The following is a 20,494-nucleotide window of genomic DNA, read 5'->3' as shown; positions in this document are numbered from 1 at the left end:
GAATTGAAGAATGCAGGTGAACAGAGGGATCTGGGAATAACTGTGCACAGTTCCCTGAAAGTGGAATCTCATGTAGATAGGGTGGTAAAGAAAGCTTTTGGTGTGCTGGCCTTTATAAATCTGAGCATTGAGTATAGAAGTTGGGATGTAATGTTAAAATTTTACAAGGCATTGGAGAGACCAATTCTGGAGTATGGGGTACAATTTTGGTCGCCTAATTATAGGAAGGATGTCAACAAAATAGAGAGAGTACAGAGAAAATTTACTAGAATGTTGCCTGGGTTTCAGCAACTAAGTTACAGAGAAAGGTTGAACAAGTTAGGGCTTTATTCTTTGGAGCGCTGAAGGTTAAGGGGGGACTTGATAGAGGTCTTTAAAATGATGAGAGGGATAGACAGAGTTGACGTGGATAAGCTTTTCCCACTGAGAAGAGGGAAGATGCAAACACGGGGACATGACTTGAGAATTAAGGGACAGAAATATAGGGGTAGCATGAGGGGAGACGTCTTTACGTAGAGAGTGGTGGCTGTGTGGAAGGAGCTTCCAGTGAAGGTGGTGGAGGCAGTTTCGTTTTTATCAATTAAAAATAAATTGGATAGTTATAAGGACGAGAAACGAATGGAGGGTTATGGTCTGAGCGCAGGTGTATGGGACTAGGAGAGAATACGTGTTCGGCACGGACTAAAAGGGTCGAGATGGCCTGTTTCCGTGCTGTAATTGTTATATGGTTATATGGTTATTATGCCTGTACCACCTGCTGTAATATCTTCCCTGATAAGCAATGCAACATCTCCACCTCTTGCCCCTCCAATTCTATCACACCTAAAGCAACGAAATCCATTCGCTGCCTCCTGCCTCAAATACGACTGCTAGCTTTCCCAATTTGTGTCCCTCCCCCCAACCATACTAGTTTAAAGTCTCCCCAGTAGCCTTTGCAAATCTCCCCGCCAGGCCCCTGGTTCTGGACTCCACAATTATCGGAAACATGTTTCCTGCCTCCAGCGTGTCTTAGCCCTTAATAATGACATATGTCTCCCCTCTAAATCGTATAAATTCCATAGTTTACGCGCCTTAGCCAGCTCCATTCTATCAACATATGACAATCTCGCCACGCCGGGATTTAACCTGGTGAACCACTATAGCAAGAATATCCTTTCTCTAGTTGTGAGACCAAAACTACACACAATACTCCAAGCGTGGTCTCACTAGGGCCTTGTACAATGGCAGAAGGACCACTTTGCTTCTATACTCAACTCCTTGTGTTATGAAGGCCAACATGCCATTTCCTTTGTTCACTGCCTGCTTACTTTCAGTGACTGATAAACAAGGACCCCAGATCTCGTTTTACTCCCCTTTTCCAATTTGATCCAATTTAGATAATAATCTGCATTTCTGTGTTTCCCACCAAAGTGGATAACCTCACATTTATCCACATTAAACTGCACCTGCCATGCATCTGCCCACTCACCCAACCTGTCCATGTCACCCTGCAACCACATATTATCCTCTTCACAGTTCACACTTTCACCCAACTTTTTTACTTTTAATCGCTTCTCTAAATCATTAATGTATATTGTTCATAGCTGCGGTCCCAGCACCATGTCTTGCGGTACCCAACTAGTCATTGCCTGTCATTCTGAAGGAACCCTTAAATCCCTACTCATTCATTCCTGACTGCAAACCAATTTCATATCCATGGCAGTAACCTATCCCCAATGCCATGTGCTCTAATTTTGCCGTAAGTCAGTCAATAAAATAATAAGCAATCGGACGCACAAAATACATTTTAACATAAACTTCAACCACAGTGACTCCTCTACATTCATCACTGCGATGATTTGACTATAGGACCAGGGAGGTCCTGCAGCAGTTGCACAGGGTCTTGTTAAGACCACGCCTGGAGTATAGCATACAGTTTTGGTCTCATAATCTGAGGAAGGACATTCTTGCCATAGAGGAAGTACAGATAAGGTTCATCAGACTGATTACTGTGATGTCAGGATTTTCATCTGAATAAAGACTTCATAGACTCGGATTGTACTCGCTAGAATTTAGAAGATTGAAGGGGGCTCATAGAAACTTTACAAAAAGTCTTAAGGGATTGGACAGGCTAGATGCAGAAAGATTGTTCCCTATGTTGGTGAAGTCCAGAACAAGGAGTCACAGTTTAAGGATAAGGGTGGAGTCTTTTACATAGAAACATAGATAAAAAACATAGAAAATACGTGCTGGATTAGGCCATGTGCCCTTCGAGCCTACACCGCCATTCAATATGATCATGTCTGATCATCCAACTCAGTATCCTGCACCTGCCTTCTCTCCATACCCCTGATACATTTAGCCACAAGGGCCACATCTAACTCCCTCTTAAAGATAGCCAATGAACTGGCCTCAACTACCTTCTGTGGCAGAGAATTCCAGAGATTGACCACTCTCTGTGTGAAAAATATTTTCCTCATCTCGGTCCGAACAGATATCCCCCTTATACTTACACTTTGACCATTTGTTCTGGATTTCCCCCACAACGGGAACAATCTTCCTGCATCTAGCCTGTCGAACTCCTTAAGAAAGTTGTAAGTTTCTATAAGATCCCCTCTCAATATTCTAAATTCTAGCGATTACAAGCTAGTACAGTTTTGGTCTCCTAATCTGAGGAAGGACATTCTTGCCATAGAGGAAGTATAGAGAAGGTTCACCAGACTGATTCCTGGGATGTCAGGACTTTTATATGAAGAAAGACTTGATAGACTCGGATTGTACTCGCAAGAATTTAGAAGATTGAAGGGGGATCTTATAGAAACGTAGACGATTTTTATTGGTTTGGACAGGCTAGATGCAGAAAGATTGTTCCCGATGTTGCGGAAGTCCAGAACAACGGGTCACAGTTAATGATAAGGGGGAAGTCTTTTAGGACCGAGATGAGAAACACATTTTCACACAGAGCGGTGAAGCTGTGGAATTCTCTGCCACAGATTATTGTCGATGCCAGTTCATTGGCTATATTTAAGAGGGAGTTAGATGTGGCCCTTGTGGCTAAAGGAATCAGGGGTTATGGAGAGAAGGCAAGTACAGAATACTGAGTTGGATAATCAGCCATGATCATAATGAATGACGGTGCAGGGCCGAATGACCTACTTATGCACCTATTTTCTATGTTTCTATGAAAGGCGGGAACAAAAGTTCAATATCTTCCCGTCTTTGTTCTCCGCGGTCGGGAGCCTCGAGCCTTCCATTGACGGGGCGATCTTACTCCCGCAGCCGGCGGCGTTCGGACGTTTCGCGTCGCGACGATCAGCTCCTGCATCGGGGGGAATCTCAACTTCCCGCGCAGAGCGATCGGACCCCTGGTCGGGCCTTGTCGAACCTTTTGCGTCGTTTGCGCTCCCGTCGTCTACGGACTCTACCCGAGACTGCGAGCTCAAGATGGTAATGTCCGCAGGCCCGATGTTGGAGCGGTCTTTGACGACAGATCGGCTCAGATGGTAAGTCCACGCCCCGCGGTGGGGCTCAAAGTCAGTCCCGAGCGATGCCTCCAGCTCCATGATGTTAGGCCGCAGAGTGACTGGAGATACGACCCGGAAAACAATCGCATCCCCGGCAGCATAATAATTTGGGGGGAAAAACATCCGACCCCCACCCCCTTCCCTCACATAAAACAAACCAGATAACATAAAAACAAACTTTAAAAAACCCACTAAAAATAAGAGAAGGAGATGAAAATTCAGACAGACTGTTGGCGAGGCTGCCAACCGTGCGGTGCCCCTGGTGATAGTTTAGCAGCTAATTTGGACACCGTCGATCAAACATGTTTTCAAACAGTTGGCGGTGAACCCAGCCCAGTGTAGCGAAGTGCATTCAAACTAGAATTCAGGGGGTGTTGAGATAGTACAGGAGATTGGCCGCGGGGTGGAAGGCGGAAATTGGTAATGGAGGACATTGCCGAGGGGCCTAAATGTGTATGCCCGCCCCAACTTATATCCCTCCCGATTGCATGGCGGTTTGCGTCATCTGATGAGTGTTGAATTTGATTCCAGGGGACATGTTTGGGGATCCCTGTGCTTGGGGTCTGATTCAGCGAGAGGACCACCAGGAGGAGCCGCCCTTTGGCTGCCGACGGACTTTAACATCTTGGAGGGGGCGATCGCTTTGCCAGGGCTCGTCCTTTGAAACATAGAAACATAGAAACATACAAAATAGGTGCACGAATAGGCCATTCGGCCCCTCGAGCTTGCACCGCCATTCAATATGATCATGGCTGATCATACAGCGAAGGTTCACCAGACTGATTCCTGTGATGGCAAGACTTTGATATAAAGAAAGATTGGATAGACTCGGCTTGTACTCGCTATAATTTAGAAGATTGAGGGGAGATCTTGTAGAAACTCACAACATTCTTAAGGGGTTGTACAGACTAGATGCAGGAAGATTGTTCCCGATGTTGGGAGTGTCTAGAACAAGGGGTCACATTTTAAAGATAAGGGGGAAGTCTTTTAGGACCGAGATGAGAATTTGTTCACACAGAGAGTGGTGAATCTGCGGAAATCTCTGCCACAGAATGTAGTTGAGGCCAGTTCATTGGCTATATAGAAGAGGGAGTTCGATGTGGCTCTTGTGGCTAAAGGGATCAGAGGGCATGGAGAGAAAGCAGGTACAGGATACTGAGTTGGATGGTCAGCCATTATCCTATTGAATGGCGGTGCATCCTCGAAGGGCCGAATGGCCTACTCCTGCACCTATTTTATCTGTTCCTATTTTTCTATTCCTGCCCCTAATTATAATCCTACGATTGTCGGGCAGTTTGCATGACCTGATGGGTGCATATTTGTATCTAGGGGACATGTAGGGGGTCCCTGTGCTTGGGAATCTGACCCGGTGACGTGACCGTGTGACACAACATTGCCCATTATCTATTGCGGACAACATTTGACCACGCCCTTTACTCCAAGCGGCCAATCGGTGCCCGTCCGCCTCTGACGTTGTTTATATGGCGCCTAGCAACCATTCTCCCGGCCGACCAATCAGACGACGGGCCTCCCTCATAATGACGGGGTATAAATAGCGCCACCGGCGGCGTCAGCCAGTCATTGTCGAGGGCTGCGGTGTTCACCGGACATTATGGTAAGTGACGTGATAGAACTCTGAGGACTGCCGCGTTCCATGGAGACAGGCGGCTGATTGGTCGAAGGGAGCCCACTGTGGGCGGCGTGCTCCATTCAGGGAAAGGGGAGCGGTGCTCAGCGAATGCAGTAGTAGCTGGGAGTCCCAGTTAACACCGGGATGTGCACACAGATTGGTGGGGACGGGTTTAGGTGTGGGGGCGGGGTGGTTGCATTTCCATGGTTGGAAGGAGCGTGAGGATGGGACGCGCCTGACATTAACCCGATGATGTTAAGCCCCACCCCACTCCCCTCGTCGCTCAACACAACACTAAGGCAATTTATCAACTTCCGGTACTAATCACGTGTTTGCCTCCCCTCTCCAGCGCGAGTGTATTTCAGTTCACGTCGGCCAGGCCGGGTGCCAGATTGGCAACGCTTGCTGGGAGCTTTATTGCCTGGAGCACGGGATTCAGCCGGATGGACAGATGCCGGACGACAAGACCATCGGGGCCGGCGACGACTCCTTCAACACTTTCTTCAACGAAACGGGGGCGGGAAAGCACGTCCCGCGGGCAGTGTTCGTCGACTTGGAGCCCACGGTGATCGGTAATTTGAAATGGCAGTCCAGGGCTCAAATGTCCGGGGTTGTCTCAAACCGTCCACGCGTAGTGCAAGGAAGGGGCGTTTGTGGCGCTGGTTAATTCTCTGTTCCCTGCTCTCTCCCCTGCAGATGAGGTGCGGACCGGCACATACCGGCAGCTCTTCCACCCCGAGCAGCTCATCACGGGAAAGGAGGACGCGGCCAATAACTACGCCCGGGGACACTGCTCGGTCGGCAAGGAGATCGTGGACCTGGTGCTGGATCGCATCCGGAAGGTGGTAGGTGGACTTGCAATAGAACTTCCCAGCATTATTGTATTACCACCGAACCTCCGATTGTGTGTTCCTGTCCCAAGCGCCATCAGAGAACTGCGTGCACTGTGCACTTACCGCACATTAAAGCAATGTCCAGCCTACTGTGACATTTCCAGACATCGTTAAAGGGGATCTCAATAAACGCCCCAAGTACATATATAGTATTTGCATAAATATCTATCAAGTCTCCGAAATAAACTATCCAGAATTGGCCAACCTCACTGTATAAATCCCGTAATTCTGTTTCCATACAGTATAATTCCATGTCTATCAATTACTTTATATTACATATTATTTAAATAAATATCTAGCAGGTCTCTGGGAACAAAAACAATTTCCATACGTGTCCAATCTGTCTGCATAGCTAAAGTTCTCAAATCCGGGCATAATTCTGGCGAAACTCATCTGCGCCCTCATCTTCCGTCCTGAAATGGAGCAACCGGAACAGCACAGCATACTACGAATACCGCATATACATTTTTTGTCAAGTCAACTCAAATTTAAAGCTGGTGCCCCTTGCTGTAACACGGCGGAGGCCGAATAGCTTACCGAATTTCGAATGATTTGGACAGAAATTCACTGGAGTTTAGAAGGATGAGGGGGTTCTGAGAGAAACATATAAAATTACAAAACGAGTGGACAAGCTAGATGCAGGAAAAAATGCTCCCAATGTTGGGTGAGTCAAGAACCAGGGGCCACAGTCATAGAATAAATGGGAGGTCATTTAAGACTGAGGTGAGAAACAAACGTTTTCACCCGGAGAGTTGTGAATTTATGGAATTCCCAGCCACAGATTTAGATAGAACTCGAGGGGCTAGTGGAATCAAGGGACATGGGGAGCAGGCAGGCAAGGGTTATTGATAGGGGATGATCAGCCATGATCACAATGAATGGCAGTGCTGGCTCTAAGGGCCGAATGACCTCCTCCTGCACCTATTATTTATGTCTCTATGTTTCTCTGTTTACTAATGTGGATGGGAAGAGTTGTCATGTATACCGACCCAATGCAGCCAAATCCTCCGAGTCCAGACTGCCGACTAGATCAGCATTTAAATGTTGGGATGAACTATAAATAGACAATGTTGCTGGATCATTCCAGTCCTATCTTCATGAGCTCAAACTCAGAGGCAGTTTGGTGGCGTGTATCATTAATGTCACATCTGGTATTCTATTCATGATTTCCGTTTTCCTACTACCCAAGGCCGACCAGTGCACCGGACTGCAGGGGTTCCTCATCTTCCACAGTTTCGGTGGCGGCACCGGCTCGGGCTTCACCTCCCTCCTCATGGAGAGACTTTCCGTCGACTACGGTAAGAAATCCAAGCTGGAGTTTGCCGTCTACCCGGCGCCGCAGATCTCCACCGCCGTGGTCGAGCCCTACAACTCGGTGCTGGTCACCCACTGCACCCTGGAGCACTCCGACTGCGCCTTCATGGTGGACAACGAGGCCATTTACGACGTTTGTCGGCGGAACCTGGACATCGAGCGCCCCACCTACACCAACCTCAACCGCCTGATCGCGCAGATCGTGTCGTCTATTACCGCCTCGCTGCGCTTCGACGGCGCCCTGAACGTGGACCTGACTGAGTTCCAGACCAACCTGGTCCCCTACCCGCGCATCCACTTCCCGCTCGCCACCTACGCGCCCCTGATCTCGGCCGAGAAGGCGTACCATGAGCAATTGTCGGTCCCCGAAATCACCAACGCCTGCTTCGAACCGGCCAACCAGATGGTGAAGTGCGACCCCCGCCAGGGCAAGTACATGGCGTGTTGCATGTTGTACCGTGGGGACGTGGTTCCCAAGGACGTCAACGCCGCCATCGCCACCATCAAAAGTAAGCGCAGCATCCAGTTCGTGGACTGGTGCCCGACCGGGTTCAAGGTGAGTGGAGGGTTTGAGACAAAATCGTGTGTAGTCGGTGGTGGAAGGGCATTGGCTATGTTTGTCCAACGGCTCAGTTGAACGGCACAGCTAGATATGTTGGATAGATATCCATATATTCATCGACAATAATTGTACAAGGATCTCTCCCATTCTCCACACTGTGCTCTCCCTACTCAACACCCCAACCCACTGAAGTCATCCCATGGGAATGTTTTAACCCGATCGTAACATTTGCAGGAGACATCCTATCCTGATGCGGGCGCAAGGGATGGAGGAGAGTGGGCGGATTTAAAGGAATTCGTGTGCTTGTAGACGGTGGGCGAAGTACCTCTTTCTACCAGTAAAAAATATCAAGGCAATATTGAGCACCTGATAGGGTAGAAGTAAATAATTGGGTTCACCTCTTACCTCACACGTTCCCCTTTGCAGCGCTATCGCCCGGGGAACAGAGGCTCTGCAATGCACCCAGAACACGGGGTTTACAGGGTGAAGGCGATGGGAGGAGCTCGCATGTTGACAGGGGTCCAGGAATTGTTATCCAATGTGTGCACTTTCCAACCCCCGCAGGTGGGCATCAACTACCAGCCCCCGACGGTGGTGCCCGGGGGCGACCTGGCCAAGGTGCAACGCGCTCTCTGCATGCTGAGCAATACCACCGCCATCGCCATGGCCTGGACCCGCCTGGACCTGAAGTTCGACAAGATGTACGCCAAGCGGGCCTTTGTTCACTGGTACGTGGGAGAGGGGCTGGAGGAAGGGGAGTTCCAGGACGCGCGGGAGGACATGGCGTCGCTGGAGAAGGACTACCAAGAGGTGGCCCTGGATTCCACCGACCTTGCAAGAGCAGAGGAGGAAGGAGAGGAGTAGACGATATTACTTTAGATTAAAATGTTTAAAGAAATGCCACATTTATGCAACAGAGCAACGTTAGATTTGGAAATAAAGTTTAATAAGACATCATTATACTCCCAAAATTAAATGTATTTGAAAACATAATCCATTTGGAAGTCTATCCGCTTGACTTTGGAAAATCCTGAGGACATTTTCACCCTGGCAGCAGAAGATTGATTGCGACAATAATGAATAGCATGGGGCGGTCATGTCAGTGCGAAACTGACAAACATCAGGTGTGTGGGGGGGGGGGGGGGGGGGGGGGGGGGGGGGGGGGGGGGGGGGGGGGGGGGGGGGTTGGGGGGGGTGGTGGTGGAGGGATGCAGGGGGAGGTCCAGAGGGGGGTAGAGCAAATGTAGAAGGGGTGGCGAGGGAGAGGTAAAGAGAGACAAAGTGACGGGGAAGGGAGGAGATAGGTGTGGGAATTCGGGGGGTGGAGGGTTCAGTGTTCAAAGATGAATTGAAAAGCTTCAAGAAGACCAAGGGATAGGGTGAGGTAGATTGTTGAAAAAATTCTTAAAGTCCTACCCAAATACCATTTGTTCTAATTTGCCGTAAGTCAGTCATTCAAATAAAAAGCAATGGAACGCACAAAATACATTTTAATATACACATCCACCACAGCGACTTCTCTACATTCCTCACTGTGATGATTTGAGTATAGGAGCAGGGAGGTTATACTGCAGTTGTACAGGGTCTTGGTGAGACCACGCCTGCAGTAATGAGTACAGTTTTGGTCTGCTAATCTGAAGAAGGACATTATTACCATAGAGGAAGTACAGAGAAGGTTTATCAAACTGATTCCTGTGATGTCAGGACTTTCATATGAAGAAAGACTTGATGGACTCGGCTTGTCCTTGCTAGAATTTAGAAAATTGAAGAGGGATCTTATAGAAACTTAAAACATTATTAAAGGTGTGGACAGGCTAGATGCAGAAAGATTGTTCCCGATGTCGGTGAAGTTCAGAACAAGGGGTCACAGTTTAAGGATTAGGGGGGAGCCTTTTATATAGAAACATGGAAAATACGTGCAGGAGTAGGCCATTCGGGCCTTCGAGCCTGCTCCGCCATTCATTATGATCATGGCTGATCTTCCAACTCAGTATCCTCTACATGCCTTCTCTCCATACCCCCGGATCCCTTTAGCCACAAGGGCCACATCTAACTCTCTCTTAGATATAGCCAATGAACTGGCCTCAACTACCTTCTGTGGCAGAGAATTCCAGAGATTCACCACTCTCTGTGTGAAAAATGTTTTCCTCATCTCGGTTCCAAATGATTTCCCCCTTATCCTTAAACTGTGACCCCTTGTTCCGGACTTCCCCAACAGCGGGAACAATCTTCCTGCATCTCGCCAGTCCAACCCCTTAAGAATTTTGTAAGTTTCTATAAGATTCCCTCTCAATCTTCTAAATTATAGCGAGTACAAGCCGAGTCTACCCAGTCTTTCTTCATATGAAAGACATGACATCCCAGGAATCAGTCTGGCGAACCTTCTCTGTACTCACTCTGTGGTAAGAATGTCTTTCCTCAGATTAGGACAACCAAAACTGTACGCAATACTCCAGGTGTGGTCTCACCAAGACACTGTACAATTGCAGTAGAACCTTCCTGCTCCTATAATCAAATCCCTTTGCTATGAATGCTAACATACCATTCGCTTTCTTCGCTGCCTGCTGCACCTGCATGCCTACTTTTAATGACTGGTGTACCATGACACCCAGGTCTCGTTGCATCGTTCAGATAATAATTTCCAGTTTTTGCCACTAAAGTGGATAACCTCACATTTATCCACATTATACTGCATCTGCCATGCATTTGACCACTCACCCATCCTATGCAAGTCACCTTGCAGCCTCCTAGCATCCTCCTCACAACTAACACTGCCCCCATATCTTCGTGTCATTCGCAAACTTGGAGATGTAGCATTCAATTCCCTCGTCCAAATCATTAATATATTTTGTAAATAGCTGGGGTCCCAGCACTGAGCCTTGCGCCACCCCACTAGTCACTGCCTGCCATTGTGAAAGGATCCGTTTACTCGTACACTTTGCTTCCTGTCTGCCAGTCAGTTCTCTATCCACATCAATACTGAACCCCAATACCGTGTGCTTTAAGTTTGTATACTAATTACTATTGCGTTAATCTCTTCTCTAACCAGCAACACTATCCCAGCTCCTTTACATTTATGTCTATCCCTCCTGTATATATAATATCCCCGGATGTTCAGCTCTCAGCCTTTGTCCACTGGTGCCATGTCTCCGTTATCCCTACCATATCATAATCATTAATAGCTATCTGCACATTCAACTCATCCACCTTATTACGAATGTTCTTTGCATTGAGACACAGCCTTCAGGCTTGTTTTTACAACGCTCTTACCCCTTATACAATTATGTTGAAAAGTGGCCCTTTTTGATTTTTGCCCTGGATTTGTCTGCCTGCCACTTTTCGTTTTCACCTTGCTACCTATTTCTTCTACCCTCATTTTACACCCTCTGTCTCTCCGCTCACATATTTACGAAACCCTTTCCCTTTAACTCCATCCTCGACTATTCCATTGGACACCCCACCCCCATTATTCTGTTTAAAACCACCCGTGTAGCAGGGACAAACTTGCCAGCCAGAATGCTGGTCCCCCACCTGTTAAGATGCAATTAGTCCCTTTTGCACATTTCCCTCTCACTCCAAAATAGATCCCAGTGATCTAAGAATCTAAATCCTTGCCATGTGCACCAGTTCCTCAACCACACATTCAGGTCCCGTATCTCCCTGTCCCTGCTCTCGTCAGCAGGAAGAACTGGAAACAAACCGGAAATAACAACCCTGGAGGTCTTGCTTTTCAGCATTTTTCCGAGCTCTCTAAAGTCACGCTGCAGAATATTCATCCCCTTCTTCCCGACATGCACAACCACTTCCGGCTGTTCATCTTCGCCCTTGAGGATTTTCTGCACTCTGTCCGTGACACGCTGGATCCAGGCACCAGGAAGGCAGCACACCATCCTCGAATCTCGTCTATTGCCGCAACAACCCCTGGCCCTTTAGGACCGAGATGAGAAAAATATGTTCCAAACAGAGAGTGGTGAATCTGTGGAATTCTCTGCCACAGGATGTAGTTGAGGCCAGTTCATTGGCTATATTTAAGAGGGAGTTAGATGTGGCCCTTGTGGCTAAAGGGATCAGGGAGGTATGGAGAGAAGGCAGGTACAGGATACTGAGTTGGATAATCAGCCATGATGATATTGAATGGCGGTGCAGGCTCGAAGGGACGAATGGTCTATTTCTGCATCTATTTTATATGTTTCTATGTTTTTTATGAAAGGCGAAAAAAAAAGTTCAATCTCTTCCCTTCTTTGGTCTCCGCGGTCGGGGGCCTCGAGCCTACCGTTGACGGGGCGACCTTATCCCGCATCCGGCGGCGTTCGAGCCTTCCGCGTCGGGGCGATCAGCTCTGCATCGGGGGGAATCTCAGCTTTCTGCGCAGAGCGATCGGACTCCGGGTCGGGACTCGTCGAACCTTCAGATCCCGACGTCTACGGTCTCTACCCGAGACTGCGAGCTCAAGATAATAATGACCGAAGGCCCGATGTTGGAGCGGTCTCAGACAAGAGATCGGGTCCGATGGTAAGTCCACGCCCCGCGGTGGGGCTCAAAGTCAGTCCCGAGCGAGGCCTCCAGCTCCATGATGTTAGGTTGCAGAGTGACCGGAGATACGACCCGGAAAACAATCGCATCCCCGGCAGCATACGATTGAGGGAAAAAATCCCCGACCCACTCCCCATTCACTCACACAAAATAAACCAGATAACATAAACACGAACTTTAAAAAAACACTAAAAATAACAGAAGGAGTAGAAAAAAATCAGACAGACTGTTGGCGAGGCTGCCAACCGTGCGGCGCTCCTGGTGATGGTGTATCTGCTAATTTTGACACCGCCGAGCTAACATGTTTTCAAACAGTTGGCGGTGAACCCAGCCCAGTGTAGCTGATTGCATTCAAACTAGAATTCAGGGGGTGTTGAGATAATACAGGAGATTGGCCGCGGGTTGGAATGCGGCAATTGGTAATGGAGGACGTTCCCGAGGGGCCTAAATGTCTATGCCCGCCCCTCCTTATATCCCTCCCGATTGCTGGGCGGTTTGCGTCATCTGATGAGTGTAGGATTTGATTCCAGGGGACGTGTTGGGGATCCCTGCGCTTGGGGTCTGACTCAGCGAGGGGGCCACCAGGAGGCGCCACCCTATGGCTACCTACGGACTTTAACATCTTGGAGCGGGCGATCGCTTTGCCAGGGCTCGTCCTTTGAAACAGAAAGATAGAGACATAGAAAATAAGTGCAGGAGTAGGCCATTCGCCCTTCGAGCCTGCACCGCCATTCATTATGATCATGGCTGATCATACAGAGAAGGTTGACCAGACTGATTCCGGTGATGGCAGGACTTTGATATGAAGAAAAACTGGATTGACTCGGCTTGTACTCGCTAGAATATAAAAGATTGAGGGGGGATCTTATAGAAACTTACAAAATGCTTAAGGGGTCGGACAGGCTAGTTGCAGGAAGATTGTTCCCGGTGTTGGGGAAGTCCAGAACAAGGGGTCACAATTTAAGGATAACGGGGAAGTCTTTAAGGACCGAGATGAGAAAAACATTTTTCACACAGAGAGTGGTGAATATGTGGAATTCTCTGCCACATAAGGTAGTTAAGGCCAGTTCATTGGCAATATTTAAGATGGAGTTAGATGTGGCCCTTGTGGCTAAAGGGATCAGGGGGTATGGAGAGAAGGCAGGTACAGGATACTGCGTTGGATGGTCAGCCATTATCCTATTGAATGGCGGTGCATCCTCGAAGGGCCGAATGGCCTACTCCTACACCTATTTTCTATGTTCCTATGTTTCTATTCCTGCCCCTACTTATATTCCTACGATTGCAGGGCAGTTTGCATGACCTGATGGGTGCATATTTGATTCCAGGGGACATGTAGGGTGTCCCTGTGCTTGGGAATCTGACTCAGTGACGGGACCGTGTGACACAACAATGCCCATTATCTATCGCGGACAACATTTGACCACGCCCTTTACTCTAAGCGACCAATCGGTGCCCGTCGGCCTCTGACGTTGTTTACCTGGCACCTAGCAACCATTCTCCCGGCTGACCAATCAGACGACGGGCCTCCCCCATAATGACGTGGAATAAATAGCGCGACCTGCGGCGTCAGCCGGTCATTGTCGAAGGCTGCGGTATTGACCGGACATTATGGTAGGTGACGTGATAGAATTCTAACGACCGCCGCGTTCCATGGAGACAGGCGGCTTATTGGACGAAGGGAGCCCACTGTAGGCAGCGTGCTCCGTTCAGGGTGCTCAGCGAATCCAGTTGTAGCCGGGATCTCGGTTAACACCGGGACATGCACACAGACGGGGGTGGATTGCTTGGGACGCGTTCGGTTGAGGGGGCGCGGCGGTTGCATTTCCAGGGTTGGAAGGAGCGTGATGCCCCTGTCCCACTTAGGAAACCTGAACGGAAACCTCATGGGACTGTGTGGCCCACCCAAGGTTTACGTGCGTTTCCCGGAGGTTCCCGGAGGTTTTTGTCAATCTCCCTATCTGCTTCCACTACCTGCAACCCCCGGCAACTACCTACAACCTCCGGGAACCGCACGGAAACATTGGGTGGGCCGCAAGGTCTCCAGAAATTTCCGTTCAGGTTTCCTAAGTGGGACAGGGGCATAACAGGATGTGACGCGCCTGACAGTAACCCGGTGATTTTAAGCCCCACACCACTCCCTCCGTCTCTCATCACAACACTAAGGCCAGTAATCCACTTCCTAATCACGTTTCCCCTCATCTGAATGATGGCCGATTAGGAAAAGGGGAGATACAATACAATACAATACAATACAATACGGTTTATTTGTCACATTGCACAAAAAGTGCAAGTGAAATGATATGTCAGCAGCGATACAATGATAAAGAGCACACACAAAAACACAATAAAATGTTAACATAAACATCCACCACAGCATTCATCACTGTGGTGGAAGGCACACAATTTGGCCAGTCCTCCTCCATTTTCCAGATGCAACGAGACCTCGGTGTCATGGTACAACATTGAAAGTAGGCATGCAGGTGCAGCAGACAGTGAAGAAAACGAATGGTATGGTAGCATTCATAGCAAAAGGTTTGAGTATAGGAGCAGGGAGGTTCTACTGCAGCTGTACAGCGTCTTGGTGAGACAACACCTGGAGTATTGCGTACAGTTTTTGTCTCCTAATCTGAAGAAGGACATTCCTGCCATAGAGGGAGTACAGAGAAAGTTCACCAGGCCGATTCCTGGGATGTCAGGACTTTAATATGAAAAAAGATTGGATAGACTCGGCTTGTACTCGCTAGAATTTAGATGATTGAGGGGGGTTCTTATAGAAACTTACAAAATTCTTAAGGGGTTGGACAGGCTAGATACAGAAAGATTGTTCCCGATGTTGTGGATGTCCAGAACAAGGGGTCACCGTTTAAGGATACAGATGAAATCTTTTCGGACTGAGATGAGAAAAACATTTTTTACACAGAGAGTGATGAATCTCTGGAATTATCTGCCATATCATGTAGTTGAGGCCAGTTCATTGGCTATATTTAAACGGGAGTTGTGGCTAAAGGGATCAGGGGGTACGGAGAGATAGCAAGTACAGGATACTGAGTTGGATGGTCAGCCATGATCATATTGAATGGCGGTGCAGGCTCGAAGGTCCGAATGGCCTACTCCTGCACCTATTTTCTACGTTTCTATGTTTCTATCCCCAGCGCGAGTGTAGGTTCACGTCGGCCAGGCCGGGTGCCAGATTGGCAACGCTTGCTGGGAGCTATATTGCCTTGAGCAGGGGATCCAGCCGGATGGACAGATGCCGAGCGACAAAACCATCTGCGCCGGCGACAACTCCTTCAACACCATCTTCAACGAAACGGGGGCGCAACTACGTCCCGCGGGCCGTGTTCGTCGACTTGGAGCCCACGGTGATCGGTAACTTGAAATGGCAGTCGTGGGCTCATATGTCCGGGATTGTCTCAAAACGTCCACGCGTCGTGCAAAGAAGGGGCGTTTGTGGCGCTGGTTAATTCCCTGTTCCCTGCTCTCTGTCCTGCAGATGAGGTGCGGACCGGCACATACCGGCAGCTCTTCCACCCCGAGCAGCTCAACACGGGAAAGGAGGACGCGGCCAATAACTACGTCCGGGGACACTGCTCGGTCGGCAAGGAGATCGTGGACCTGGTGCTGGATCGTATCCGGAAGGTGGTAGGTGGACCTGCAATAGAACTTCCCAGAATTCTTGTATTACCACCGAACCTCCGATAGTGTGTTCCTGTCCCAAGCGTCATCTGACAACTGCGTGTACTGTGCACTTACCACACCTTAAAGCAATGTCCAGCCTACTGTGACATTTCCAGACATCGATAAAAGGGGTCTCAATAAATACCCTAAGTACATATATAGTATTTGTATTAATATCTATCAGGTCTCCGAAATAAACTGTCCAGATTTGGCCAACCTTACTGCATAAATCCTGCATTTCTGTTTCCATACAGTATAATTCCCTGTCTATATAACCCATATAACAATTACAGCACGGAAACAGGCCATCTCGACCCTTCTAGTCCGTGCCGAACACGTATTCTCCCCTAGTCCCATATACCTGCGCTCAGACCATAACCATCCATTCCTTTACCGTCCATATAACTATCCAATTTATTTTTAAATGATAATAACGAACCTGCCTCCACCACGTTGAGTGGAAGCTCATTCCACACAGCCTCCACTGTCTGAGTAAAGAAGTTCCCCCTCATGTTACCCCTAAACTTATGTCCCTTAATTCTCGAGTCATGTCCCCTTGTTTGTATCTTCCCTACTCTCAGTGGGAAAAGCTTATCCACGTCAACTCTGTCTATCCCTCTCATCATTTAAAGACCTCTATCATGTCCCCCCTTAACCTTCTGCGCTCCAAAGAATAAAGCCCTAACTTGTTCAACCTTTTTCTGTAACTTAGTTGCTGAAACCCAAGCAACATTCTAGTAAATCTCCTCGGTACTCTCTCTATTTTGTTGACATCCTTCCTATAATTAGGCGACCAAAATTGTACACCATACTCCAGATTTGGCCTCACCAATGCCTTGTACAATTTTGACATTGCGTTATATTGAACAGTTTCTTTTCTTCGGTATTCACCAAGGAGAAGCATATTGAATTATGTGAGGTAAAGGAAACAAGTAGAGTAGCTATGGAAATTATGAGGATCAAAGAAGAGGAAGTACTGACACTTTTGAGAAATATAAAAGTGGATAAGTCTCCAGGTCCGGACAGGATATTCCCTAGGACATTGAGGGAAGTTAGTGTAGAAATAGCAGGGCCTATGGCAGAAATATTTCAAATGTCATTAGAAACGGGAATAGTGCCGGAGGATTGGCGTACTGCGCATGTTGTTCCATTGTTTGAAAAGGGGTCTAAGAGTAAACCTAGCAATTCTAAACCTGTTAGTTTTACGTCAGTGGTGGGCAAATTAATGGAAAGAATACTTAGAGATAATATATATAAGCATCTGGATAAACAGGGTCTGATTAGGAACAGTCAACATGGATTTCTGCCTGGCAGGTCTTGTTTAACTAATCTTCTTGAATTTTTTGAAGATGTTACACGGGAAATTGATGAGGGTAACGCAGTGGATGTTGTGTATATGGACTTCAGTAAGGCCTTTGACAAGGTTCCTCATGGAAGGTTGGTTAAGAAGGTTCAATGGTTGGGTATTAATGGTGGAGTAGCAAGATGGATTCAACAGTGGCTGAATGGGAGATGCCAGAGAGTAATGGTGGATGGTTGTTTGTCAGGTTGGAGGCCAGTGACGCGTGGGGTGCCACAGGGATCTGTGCTGGGTCCACTGTTGTTTGTCATGTACATCAATGGTCTGGATGATGGTGTGGTAAATTGGATTAGTAAGTATGCAGATGATACTAAGATAAGTGGGGTTGCGGGTAATGAAGTAGAAAGTCTACAGAGAGATTTATGCCAGTTGGAAGAGTAGGCTGAAAGATGGCAGATGGAGTTTAATGCTGATAAGTGTGAGGTGCTACATCTTGGCAGGACAAATCAAAATAGGACGTACATGGTAAATGGTAGAGAATTGAAGAATGTAGGTGAACAGAGGGATCTGGGAATAACTGCACAGTTCCCTGAAAGTGGAATCTCATGTAGATAGGGTGGTAAATAAAGCTTTTGGTGTGCTGGCCTTTATAAATCAGAGCATTGAGTATAGAAGTTGGGATGTAATGTTAAAATTGTACAAGGCATTGGTGAGGCCAATTCTGGAGTATGGGGTACAATTTTGGTCGCATAATTATAGGAAGGATGTTAACAAAATAGAGAGAGTACAGAGGAGATTTACTAGAATGTTGCCTGGGTTTCAGCAACTAAGTTACAGAGAAAGGTTGAACAAGTTAGGGATTTATTCTTTGGAGCGCAGAAGGTTAAGGGGGGACGATAGAGGTTTTTTAAATGATGAGAGGGATAGACAGAGTTCACGTGGGAAAGCTTTTCCCACTGCATTCTTCAATTCCCTACCATTGAACGTCCTATTTTGATTTGACCTGCCAAGATGTAGCACCTCACACTTATCAGCATTAAACTCCATCTGCCATCTTTCAGTCCACTCTTCCAACTGGCATAAATCTCTCGGTAGACTTTGAAAATCCACTTCATTATCCACAACCCCACCTATCGTAGTATCATCTGCATACTTACTAATCCAATTTACCACACCATCATCCAGATCATTGATGTACATGACAAACAACAGTGGACCCAACACAGATCCCTGTGACACCCCACTAGTCACTGGCCTCCAACCTGACAAACAACCATCCACCATTACTCTCTGGCAACTCCCATTCAGCCACTGTTGAATCCATCTTGCTACTCCACAATTAATACCCAATCATTGAACCTTCTTAACCAACCTTCCATGCGGAACCTTGTCAAAGGCCTTACTGAAGTCCATATATGCAACATCCACTTCTTTACCCTCATCAATTTCCCGAGTAACCTCTTCAAAAAATTCAAGAAGATTAGTCAAACATGACCTTCCAGGCACAAATCTATGTTGATTGTTCCTAATCAGACCCTGTTCATCCAGATGCTTATATATATTATCTCTAAGTATCCTTTCCATTAATTTGCCCACCACTGACGTAAAACTAACAGGTCTATAATTGCTCGGTTTACTCATAGACACCTTTTTAAACAATGGAACAACTTGCGCAGTACGCCAATACTCCGGCACTATTCCTGTTTCTAATGCGATTTGAAATATTTTTGTCATAGCCCCTGCTATTTCTACACAGACATCCCTCAATGTCCTAGGGAATATCCTGTGCGGACCCGGAGACTTATCCACTTTTATATTTCTCAAAAGTGTCGGTATTTCCTCTTCTTTGAATCGCATAGTTTCCATAGCTACTCTGCTTGTTTCTCTTACCTCACATAATTCAATATCCTTCTCCTTGGTGAATACCGAAGAAAATAAATTGTTCAATATCTCCCCCATCTCTTTTGGCTAGCAGATAGCTGTCCACCATGTCTCTAAAATGGGCCAATTTTATCCCTCGTTATCCTTTTGCTATTAATATAGCTGCAGAAACCCTTTGGATTTACTTTCACCGTACTTGCCAAAGCAACCTCATATCTTCTTTTATCTTTTCATATATCTTTCTTAAGATTCGTTTTACATTCTTTATACTCCTTAAGCACCTCATTTACTCCATTCTGCCTATAATTATTGTAGATCTCATTCTTTTTCCGAAGCAAGTGTCCAATTTCCCTTGAAAACCATGGCTCCATCCATGTTTTACTATTTCCTTTCAACCGAACAGGGACATAAAGATTCGGTACTCTTAAAATTTCACCTTTACATGTACTCCATTTCCCTTCCACATCGTTCCCATAAAACAAACTGTCCCAATTTACTCCTTTTAAATCCGTTCGCATCTCCTCAAAGTTAGCCTTTCTCCAATCAAAAATCTCAACCCTAGGTCCAGTTCTGACCCTCTCCATAATTATATTGAAGTCTATCAATTACATTATTTACATAAATATCTATCAGGTCTTTGGGAACAAAAAAAAAATCCACACGTGTCCAATATGTCTGCACAGCTAAAATTCTCAAATCCGGGCATAATTCTGGCGAAACTCATCTGCACCCTCATCTAAGTTCGCACGTCTGTCCTGAAATGGAACAACCGGAACAACACAGAATACTCCCAATACCGCCTTAGCAGAGCTGTATAACTTTTTTTCAGGTCAACTTAAATTTAAAGGAGGTGTCCCTTGCTGTAACACGTCGGAGGCCGAACAACTTACCGAATCAGAAAGTGATTTGGACAGAAATTCACTGGAGTTTAGTAGGATGAGGGGGATCTTATAAGAAACACATTAAATTATAAAAGGACTGGTCAAGTTAGAAAAAGGAAAACATTTTCCCAATGTTGGGTTAGTCCAGAACCAGGGGCCACAGTCTCCGAATAAAGGGGAGGTCATTTAAGGCTAAGGTGAGAAACAACTGTTTTCTCCCAGAGAGTTGTGAATTTATGGAATTCCCTGCCACAGAGGGCAGCGGAGTCCAAGTCACGATGGATTTAAGAGAGAGTTAGGTAGAGCTCTAGGGTCT

General features: G+C 47.1%; 1 protein-coding gene and 1 pseudogene across 1 annotated transcript; both read left to right on the top strand.

Annotated features, from left to right (window-relative positions):
* The first annotated feature begins 5,085 nt into the window (after positions 1 to 5,085).
* LOC129693708 (tubulin alpha chain-like) lies at positions 5,086 to 8,897 on the top strand. Its single transcript, XM_055630490.1, has 5 exons — positions 5,086 to 5,118; positions 5,483 to 5,705; positions 5,830 to 5,978; positions 7,216 to 7,896; positions 8,467 to 8,897. The coding sequence occupies exons 1-5, from the start codon at positions 5,116 to 5,118 to the stop codon at positions 8,764 to 8,766; spliced, it is 1,356 nt and encodes a 451-aa protein (XP_055486465.1). The 5' UTR covers positions 5,086 to 5,115; the 3' UTR covers positions 8,767 to 8,897.
* Positions 8,898 to 15,673: 6,776 nt separating this feature from the next.
* The window catches only part of LOC129693709 (tubulin alpha-1B chain-like), a 6,016-nt pseudogene continuing 1,195 nt past the window's right edge, over positions 15,674 to 20,494 (top strand).

This window comes from Leucoraja erinacea, unplaced genomic scaffold (assembly GCF_028641065.1).
Source record: "Leucoraja erinacea ecotype New England unplaced genomic scaffold, Leri_hhj_1 Leri_398S, whole genome shotgun sequence".
Lineage (NCBI taxonomy): Eukaryota > Metazoa > Chordata > Chondrichthyes > Rajiformes > Rajidae > Leucoraja > Leucoraja erinaceus.
The sequence above is the reverse complement of the archived record's forward strand: the minus strand, read 5'-3'. Positions and strand labels throughout refer to the sequence as shown.

Excerpts from the sequence above, each read along its gene's own strand:
- LOC129693708 (XM_055630490.1), top strand. Across the intron at positions 5,979-7,215 it reads TGGATCGCATCCGGAAGGTG|GCCGACCAGTGCACCGGACT; the intron begins GTAGGTGGACTT and ends CTACTACCCAAG. Across the intron at positions 7,897-8,466 it reads GGTGCCCGACCGGGTTCAAG|GTGGGCATCAACTACCAGCC; the intron begins GTGAGTGGAGGG and ends CAACCCCCGCAG.